The sequence below is a fragment of the Fukomys damarensis genome, unplaced genomic scaffold (genome assembly GCF_012274545.1).
Source record: "Fukomys damarensis isolate Sample0158 unplaced genomic scaffold, DMR_v1.0_HiC HiC_scaffold_8, whole genome shotgun sequence".
Taxonomy (NCBI): Eukaryota; Metazoa; Chordata; class Mammalia; order Rodentia; family Bathyergidae; genus Fukomys; species Fukomys damarensis.
The window spans coordinates 1,079,237-1,089,198 of record NW_022900920.1 but is presented as its reverse complement, the minus strand read 5'-3'; the positions used below and the strand labels follow the sequence as shown (position 1 = coordinate 1,089,198).

Genomic DNA, 9,962 nt, shown 5'->3' with positions numbered 1-9,962 from the left:
AAAAAAAAAAAAAAAAAAAAAAAAGAGAGTCTGGTATGTAGCATAGGTCTTGGGTTCAACACCTAGTTAGCGCCCCCATCCAACAAAAAGAGGATAAGATGGAGAAGACTGACTAGGAGCCAAGTTCAGCCCCATCTGCCTGTAGTTGTATGAACTTTGGCAAGTCAGCTTCTTTAGGTTTTGGTTTCTCTTCTGCACACTAGTAGCTACTTAGCAGTACCTCTTCCCCACATCAGCAGAGTTAAGTGTGAAAATGCCCACAAAGGCTTGGAGTGGAAAAGGTATGTCAGAATGTTCCATTGCTGAGGATGCCAGCGGTTTAGATCACTGGCTCTGAAACCACAGCTCCTAGATTATGGTCCAGCTCTACCAGTGGGTAACCTCAGGCACGTCATCTTATGTCTCCTTGCCTCAGTTTCCTGATCTGTAAAGTAGAGACTGGGCACATGAAAGGGTCATGAGGACCAAATGAGGCTTATTTGTAAAGCACTTCGCACAGCTGCTGGCACAGGGTAAGCACACAGGCATTCTGGCTCTTAGTACTGGGAGGTAGAAGAAAGACAGACCTTGGCGGTCAAGCGTCTAAGCCCTCGCCCCATATGTCCTCTCTGCAGTGATTGCCGTAGCAAGAGCTCATGTAGCTCATGTGTTTCTCTGGGGACCCTGAAGAGGCGGAGTGAGACGCTCTCTGCAGCATCGCCAAGCATCAGCATGGCCACACCATGCCCAGCTGTCTGGACAGATGCCACCAGATGCTATCTTGACTCTTCCTCTCCCTGCTGATGCCAGGCCTTGCCTTACTTTTTGCTTTTCTATCCTCAGATGTTCAACGAGTTTGAGATTGAGCAGCACCAGGAATGTGCCTATGACCACCTGGAAATGTACGATGGACCTGACAGCCTGGCACCCATCCTCGGCCGGTTCTGTGGCAGCAAGAAACCAGATCCAGTGGTGGCTTCCGGCAGCAGCCTGTTCCTAAGGTTCTACTCCGATGCCTCGGTGCAGAGGAAGGGCTTCCAGGCAGCACACAGCACAGGTATGGCCACAGCACCAGCCTGAGCCCTGGGCTGAAGGCAGAGGTGGTATAGGTGGGGAAGGGTGCCTCCTACCTACTATTTCTGGGAAGCGTAAGGGGAGGTCACGTGATACAGTTTCCCGATTAAAAGGAAATATCAGAAGCCACAGGCAGAAGAGTCCTCTTTTGATGTCCTTAATTGACAAAATGTAATGCGGGCAGCCCTTTTCATTTCTTTCTTTCCTTTAAAAAAATGTATTTGTGATTGTGCTGTCTGGGAACCGAGTGGTGAAGAGCAGCTCCTTTCAACCTCTAAAGACCAGTTCTGGAAAATGAAAAATGTTTGTTTCCCGTTAGACTTTCCTCCACTGAAAATGTCAGTAGCTCCATTGGGTCCTTTGGAGGAAAGTGTATATGCTTATAGTGTGTTTACCTAGTTAAGTAGAAGGAGGCCAATAATGAAAATGGCTGTCTTTAGCCATTACAAAGCTGGTTGTCACCAGGGACTGGTGCCCACGGTGGCAGTGCTGGCTCTTTGATCCTAGAGCAGATGGTGCAGAGCCCTTGTGCCCAAGATGCATGCAGCTTCTGAGATGCTGACTCTGAGACCATGATCACGGGACCCTGTGCTCTTTTAATAGCCCCTTCCTCCCAATTGTTCTCCAGAGCCAGAAAACAGAAATCAGGCCAAACAAAATGGCACCCAGCATCTCCAGACAGTTCAGCTTGCCCCTGCTTAGCCAAAAACCTTCATAGTTTTATTGGATCCTCTTAAGGTCCTGGAGGACTTCCGGTTTCCCCCAGAAAAGTTTAAAGGCTATGACGAGTGATGTCATCCTTTTGTCCTGCAGATGGAGATTGGAATGTGGGTGCCTGAAGTAGCTTTGGGTCCCACCAGGAAGTGGTGGCGCGCTCAGTCAGCATTTCTGGGGTTTAATAAAGGAACTATTTGCAAAGGGGTGGGCCAGGTGTGGGGACACCATAAAGGACAGGGCAGCTTCCAGGGAAATGGAACCACAAGGATGCTATCTCTCCAGGACCAGAGAGCAAGAGGAGGGAGTGGTTCCTGGAGGCTGGCAACAGGACATGTGGAAGGCACAGCTGCTCTGCAGGGGCCAGGACTGTACACCCAACCTCTGCCTCTTCCTTTTCCCTGACCTGCTGGTGCTTCCAATGTTGGAAGACAGAGAGAGGGTGAAGGGCCACGTATGTGGCCTGGAGGTCAGCTTCCCCGGCTGGGACAGTAGGAAAGGAGTCATCCTGCGCTGCTCTGTGCTCCTTCTATTGCTGTCCTGTCTCAGGAAGCTGAAATTTCCCAAAGACAGGTCAGCCCTGGAAGAGGTTCCAGACCAGAGCTATTGTGAGAGTAAGAACTGGTAGCTGGAGAGGGATGGGGCCAGGCTAGTGGGTACAGCTCTGTTGGCTTGGAAATGTTAAGAACCAGGGATGCAAGAATCAGTCACCCTCCAGGGATGTGAAGCAACTTGAGGGTGGAAGAATTTGCCTCCTAAATTTCTAGTGCTTCCTCATCCAAGTCTCATTTATCCATTTTAACTGTGTGGACTCATGTGGGCCCAGACACAACGAGGTATAGACCAAGGCTGATCTGAAAAAAACAAAGCCAAAAGCAAAGCAAACAAACAACAGAAGCCAAGGCTAAAGTCTGAGGGGAGCTCGCTTGTGACACCTGCAGGGACCTCATAGTTGACCTGTAGTCAATTGTCTCAAAGCAGTGGCTTTTCAGGTTTCTAAATTTTGGCGCTCACCTGCATTTCTCGTGTGCTTTATCACCCTCTGCTGGCAGGAAGGAGTTACAGCAAGTCAACCAGAGCCTGTCTACTACAGAACTTCCAGGGTTTGAAGTGGTCAGGATCCAGCCACATCCCAGAGACCCGGTCAGGCAGACCAGCCATTGGCCCCATTTCCCCTTAAGTGGGGAGAGGAAAAGAGCAGCATGTTCAGGGATTCCCAGAAGTCTTATGTGGCCCATCATGGGGACACTGGACCGTGGCCTGGGGAGGCTTGTCGGGACTGCAGGAACCGTGGCTGTGGGGCCAGGGCCACTGCTCACTCTTGAGACCGGTTAATGGCGTTGCCTGGCCTCTCTGGTGGGGCACACAACAGGCTCTACAGAGAAAATGGTGGGAAGCAAGTGAGGGGGTTTGTGGGCTCTTGGTGCTGAGCGGACACTGCCATTCTTTCTCTACTCCAGAGTGTGGGGGCAGGCTGAAGGCCGAAGTACAGACCAAGGAGCTCTATTCCCATGCCCAGTTTGGGGACAACAACTACCCAAGCCAGGCCCACTGTGAGTGGGTTATAGTGGCGGAGGACGGCTATGGTGTGGAGTTGATATTCCAGACCTTTGAAGTCGAGGAAGAAGCCGACTGTGGCTATGACTACATGGAGGCCTACGATGGCTACGACAGTTCAGCACCCAGGCTTGGCCGCTTCTGTGGCTCTGGGGTGAGTCTCAGGGATGCCAGGGCTGGGGGCAAAATACAAGGATTCAGAGCATGGGTTGTGCTATGAGACAACCTGGTCTGAGTTCTAGCTACTCCTACCACTTGCTGCCAGTAGCTACCAAGTTCTGCCAGAGCAGAGTGAGAAACAAGGGAATCCTTGGAGAGGAGGTTGACGAGTAGCCAGGGACCAGTCCAAGAAGGTCTTGGGCTACATTCAGCTATGGAAGAACATTTTGCCTTTTAGGACTTTGAAAAGGGCATCTCTCTCGTTTGTATTTGGCCTTCAGGCTTTTAAAAGTTATTTAACTATGTTTTTTGTATATTCCATATATTTAAAACTCTCTTCCCAAGTCAAACCAGATGCTTATGAAAATTACATATCACTCTTTTACTGGAAACAAAATACTTACATTTTAGGTCGTTGTCACTTTTCTCATTCATGCCTCTTTCGTGCGCCACCAGCCTGGGATCAGCATGGACCTGTTTTATTCATTATTTCCCCAGCACCTGACTCATGGTCTGGCATACAGCTGGTACTCAGAGGATGTATTTTTTTATTTTTTTGTACCAGGGATCAAACTCTGGTCCTTGTGCTTGCAAGGCAGGCTATGGAACCACTGAGCTAAATCCCTGGCCCTCAGAGAATGTATTTGAATCAGCCAGTACATTGTCCTGGTCACCCCATGGTCATGCTCCATGACACTGAGCTCCAGCTTTTTTCTCTGCCTTCAGGACTAATCGCTTAAGCTTCTTTGCCATTGGCAAGACTTACCCTGAGTCATATCTGAATCCTCAGTTTTAAACAGAAACTTGACCTGATATTTATATGTCTATTTATATCTGAATAATTATAATGTCATATTTATATCTGAATAATTGCCCTGCATCTTCCCTCACCCTCCAGAAAATATTGACAAAGTGTGACTTACACCATGCACTGCTTTGAACAAAGCCTTTCAAACCCTGGGGTCTGTGAAGAGGAGCCCCTTGGAGGGCCGAGCAGTGTGCTAACTAGGAAGCTCTGCTTGGCTCCGTCAGGATCCGGTAGGCAGCAGCCTCGGAACCTGGCTCCTGTTCACAGATACCTGGCAGAAACTTTCTGACAAATGCAGTAGCTCTGTTCCATTTTTTATCCTTGGACAGGGCATAGGTCTGTAAAATGGTCTTTGCTTTAGGTCTCCTGGGAGATGTGTCACCATGGCAAAACCACAGAGCATTGGATGATCTGTGGTATATGGTTCAGTCAGAACAACCTAAGCTCAGGTCCTGCTGACCTACCTAGAATTGAGCCTTAATTTCCTCAGGTGTAAAATGGAGATAGTACCTGTCTCCGAAAGTTCTTGTAAATGGTATGTGAGATGAGATTTGGAGCCTGGTGCTCAGCACAGTGCCTATGGCCCATCTGTGCACTTTAATAGGTAATGGATTCTGAACAAGTGGTATGGCTTGGATAATTTTGGGAAAATTAAGGCCCGGGGAGCTCTCTGGAGCAGAATTTATAATGTTTTCCTTTGAAAAGGAGCTTATTCAGATGCCCTCGAGAGTCTGGTGCTAGAAACACTGCATGGCAGTACTGGCCACTGACTCTCCTATACCCATGGGTACAGTCCTGCTCATCCGCATTTAAGCTGCAGTCATGACTAGCTGATGGAAAGTTCCTTGGTTTTCTTTCTCCTTTCCTCAGCCATTAGAAGAAATCTACTCTGCAGGGGATTCGCTGATGATACAGTTCCACACGGATGACACCATCAACAAGAAAGGCTTTCATGCTCGGTATACCAGTACCAAGTTCCAGGATGCTCTGCACATGAGGAAATAATGCCAAAGTCCTTGAGAGACAGAAACTGAGAATGTCTTTACAATAGCACCTTGTGAATCAGCCCTAAGTACAGTATTTTTCTCAAACAAAAGCTCAAAATCCAGTCTTGAAGGTACATATTTGGATGAGTGTACATCTATGGCCAATAAGAAGAGTAAATATTCTTTTGGTTCCAGCTCCATTATTATCGATATGGGCTTCTAAAGAAGATTAAGATTTAAAGTCACTGACTAGTTAAGCTGTTCTTGTTTTTACCCATTCTCTGTCCCTTGCTCCTGTGGGGCAAAAGGCCATCCCTGGGGTTGGTCATTCCTTTATTCTGAACGTGCTTCCATAGGTGCCAGGCAACGTGACTAAATCCTGGAGACTTAGGCTGCCTTCTTCTACACTGGGCAATGAGGATAAAAGCCTGGTGGTGGCCGATTTGTTACAGCTTTGTCAGGAAATGTTTGCTTTCTCTCTGCCAGGACGTATTAATCCAGAAACCTGAGAAGGGGGATGTCAGGACTAAAAGGCATCACAGTAAACAGCACACAGAGGCATCTTTGAGCCTAAGAATCACCGTTGTGAAGTTAGAAGACCTCAAGCCTTTCCTCTGTAGCACTGGCTCTCCTTGTCCCTTTAGTGGTTCCCATCTCTCAATTGCATTAAGGAGCTAAGGCATCCGCATAAATTCTAGAGGGATATTTGCTGCTGAGAAACCTCAGTTTGCTAAGAGGAAAACATCCTGGTTCATCCTAATACTCCTTTGCTTGCCAACTGAGAAGATGCCATTGGGCTTGGGATTCCCAGGCCCTGAAGAACTTCCAGCTGTGAATGCATCTGCTGTGGTGCCTTGACTCCCTGAGAGCCCATTCAAACTGCACCTGTGAGCTGTGCAAAGACCTCTCACAAGGGTCCAGCCAGTCAGCTCCCTTGTGGGGGTGAACACTGTTGAAAACTTTACTTCTAAGTTATGTAAGAATCATCACCTTGTGGAACAAGTCAATCTATGACTAATTCCCTGTAATCAAACAGGTTAAAGAGTACATTGGTAACTTTGTTTAGATTAACTAATACTCGGTCACCAACTTGCAATCAGAATTCACAGCCCTTGGCACTTGTTCTAGAGAAGTGTAGAGGATGATGTTTACATAATTTTAGTACCTCAAGGTATAATTTAAACAGTGAGGTAGTTTTGAATGGCATTTCATTAAGGCATCTATGGGCATTATGAGCTAAAAGCTGTGGTATGTTTAGCTTTAAAGAGTATTTATGTCGGAATAATTTTAAAATAATGTTTACATAACCATAAGTCCTGTTTTGTTGGTATCGAACACAGGGCAGCACGTGAGAGTGTTTCCAATTAAAGCCAAGATGGATCTCAAGCACCAAAATTTCTTTGGGACAGACCATAATTTTCAACAAAATATTTGTAAATGGCTAAAGGTTATATTTTTTAAATATCAGAATACAACACCAGAAGACTTTGTCCAATTAAAACGATTGCTAGGACTAAAAACTAAAATAATACAAAGAAGAGTAAAAGGAATGCATAGGAATATTTTTCCTTAAAAAGAGCAAAGTATTATTAATAATATATGTCTGTATATATGTATGTATGTAAAAGATCAGCTGTCAAAGCCTTAATCAATACCATGTGAAAAACGCTAACCACTGGCTGTAGCTTTATTGTGTAGGCCTCTGGTCCTGACCCTTACTCTTCATGCTTCTGCTTTCACCAAGCTCCCCTCTGGCCTTTCTTAGCCCTAGGCTGAGGTTCAGATTTCATTCTCATATCTTAATAGATGGCAGAGCCTGCCCAGGGTGAACTTTGTCATGATAAATGGAACAGGTTACCTTGTGGCTCGGATCCCACTCGCCTGTTATGGTGTATTCCGCTTCTCTGAACTCTGTGTTTTTGGAGGTTTTATTTTGTCCCACAGTGTCAAAACTGACACAGAAATTTGGATGTGTAATGTGGCTGTTAAGGGTTTCTCTCCAAGGAGATGAAAATGCTGTATATTTAACCTTTAGAAGTCTAAGTAAGATTAGCAAATTCCATGGAGAAATGGGAAGGAGGGAAAAACAGTGTTGGTTTCAGCATTTGTCACCCTCGTGGTGCACTAATGTTTCTTTCTTCTCTTTATTATGATCACTTTCAAAAGCACGCAGCTTCAACAGTTGTCTCCACATGGCCAATTTGCAACAATGGGACCCATATGAAAACATTTATTCAGTTCCGTGAGTGGTGTATTCCTAAAAGACAAACTCTGATTCATCTGGGGCTGGCTAGGCCTCTTCTCTGGAAGCCAGAATATATATGGGTCTGTGCATGCCTCAGGTCCTACAGAGAGCCGCCGGCTGGCTTTGTAAGAGAAAATCCACTGAGCAGAAAGACCGAGCCCGGCCTTGGCTCTTCCAGTGGCTTGGTGCCTTGCCTGCAGACATCCCTGGATGAGGATGAAGGAGCCAGAGGACAGTCCTCCGGCTTGCTTTGTCCTTTAACTGAGTGTCGGGGCTTGGGATCTCCAAGACTAGAAAATTATCTTGGAATAAATGACCGGATGAAGTCTTTTGGGTCTGGGTGTCCAGAACAGTCTCATTCTGGTGTATTCTGAAATAGTAGAAGCTGCATCCTAGGACAGGGCTATGGTCTGGAATTACCGTTAGTCAGTAGAATTTCTCCAAACAGAGGAGGTGAGCCTATACATTAATGCATTATTTTCCTCTAGCGTTGCCCTCTATTTCTCTTTCATTATTTCCCTCTAAAGTACCAGGCATTTAGAAATTGCAAAGCCCATTTAAATAATTTGTCAAATATAGTTAACTAGCATATTCACATGGGAAGTTACCATCTATCTGGTGCATTTGTTAACTCTCAGATAATCCTTGGTATTGTTAGCATTCAGTTTGGGAACAAGTATTTCTTTGGCTTCTTCAGGTGTTTTTAAAGTTTCTTGTGTAGACTGAAATTCAACAATGATCCCAAATGCCTGAAAGCTTTCTTTAAAAAAATTTTTAAAGTATTATCTATAAATATGTGGGTATTTTTTATTTTGTATAGTTTTACATTGCATGGAATACTGGTTTCAAAGAGAACATGGAGAGGAGCTAACACCTGTCTGTGTAGAAAGGATGGTTTCATTAAAGAACATGGATTTGTTGGTGTGTCTTAGATTTGCATTACTAGTTCAGACAAAATGGTCTTCTTGGTGATAGCTTCCCCCCAAACCATGAGAACGTGGCAGAATATTAAAGGGGGACCTTCTCTGTGGCCTTCTACTCTCTGGTGAGTGTCCAAGTGCCTGGCTGCAGAACAGATTTCCTTGCTAGACTCACAAAGGCAGCTGTAATCAAAGCTGCAGATGGCTTTCACAGGTGCCCCATTTCTTGGATTAGAACAAGCTGCAAATATGGCAGCCTAAGCATTGTGCAGAAGCATTGTGAAGGGCTGTGCAATGGCTCCAGATGTGCTTCAGATCTACCCTCTCTACCTGCTCTGTGCCTGAGGACCGCAGCTGACTCTGAGACTGGGGACCATGGATCTTTAGAAGGTGCTCTTCCCTCTCTGGGTTCTGGCAGCCCCTCCTTCCACTGGCCCTTTCAGGCACAGGGGTGGCAGCGACACTGTGGGGCTGACCATGGAGTACCGCACTTTCCCAAGGCAGATCTCTATAAATGTTCAACTTGACAAACTCTTCTGGAAAGTAGTCAGTTGGGTCCATCACTTGTTTCCTGTGGGGAATGAATAATGCTGGGTCATTTCTAACACAAGGACAAGACTCCATCTAACAAAGGCCCCTTTTTAGGTTGGCTGGATGAAGAAGCTTTGGGGGTATGTTTTGAGTTTTGTGGGTTATACCGTGGAAAGGAAGTACAGGACCGTGTTTTTACACTCAGATTGATCTCAATGCAAGACTCTTAAAGCCTGCAACTGATTTGGGCTGCATATAGGTTTATGATCTTTCTCCTTTTTTTCAATCACTGTATGTATAGAAATATAGATAGGTGAATAGAACTATACAAGTAAATTATACACAGTGGTACCTCAGTTCATGATACGCTTTTGTTTGCAAACAAGCATTTGGCAAAATTTTGTTTCTGTTTGCAAACTCTGCATCAGGTGACAAACATGACTGTAGTCATCTTTTCCACACAAATACATCTTTTCCAAAATCCTAGAACAAATTGAGGTACCACTGTATAAATATGGATGACAGATATATGGAATATATATATATGATAGATTGATGTATGTTAGATATAGAACCTCAGAAAGGGTTAAGAGCTTCAGTGGTGTGAGGGTATTAATTGAACCCTGGTGTATCAATCAGTGTTTGCTAGCCTATGCTGCAATGACAACTCCCAAATCTCACGGGCTTCACCTTTGAGGGCTTTATATAGTGTCCATGCCACATGGTCATTTCTAGTTGTCTGGAAGCTCTTTACCATGTCATCCTCATTCAGGACTGGGCTAATAGCAGCACCGTCTGGACCATGACACAGGGAACTATGGTGACAAATCACACATTGGTTCTTAAACTTGTAGTTGGGCGTGGTGATGTGCATCTGTAATCCCAGCACTCTGGGAGGCTGAGGCAAGAGGATTGTTCAAGCCCAACCTGGGAGCCATAACAAATTAGTGAGACCCTGTCTCAAAAAAAAAAAAAAAAAAAAAGTGGCG

At 45.5% G+C, this 9,962-nt stretch overlaps 1 protein-coding gene across 2 annotated transcripts in view; it reads left to right on the top strand.

Annotated features, from left to right (window-relative positions):
• Positions 1–8,401, top strand: part of Tll2 (tolloid like 2) — a 127,177-nt gene extending 118,776 nt beyond the window's left edge. For both annotated transcript variants that reach the window (XM_010618124.2, XM_033761302.1), the window contains 3 exons: positions 823–1,036; positions 3,228–3,478; positions 5,162–8,401. In XM_010618124.2, the coding sequence (XP_010616426.1) occupies positions 823–1,036; positions 3,228–3,478; positions 5,162–5,296 (600 nt within the window). In that variant the 3' untranslated portion in view covers positions 5,297–8,401. The remainder of the gene's footprint in view (positions 1–822; positions 1,037–3,227; positions 3,479–5,161) is intronic.
• The last annotated feature ends 1,561 nt before the right edge of the window (positions 8,402–9,962 follow it).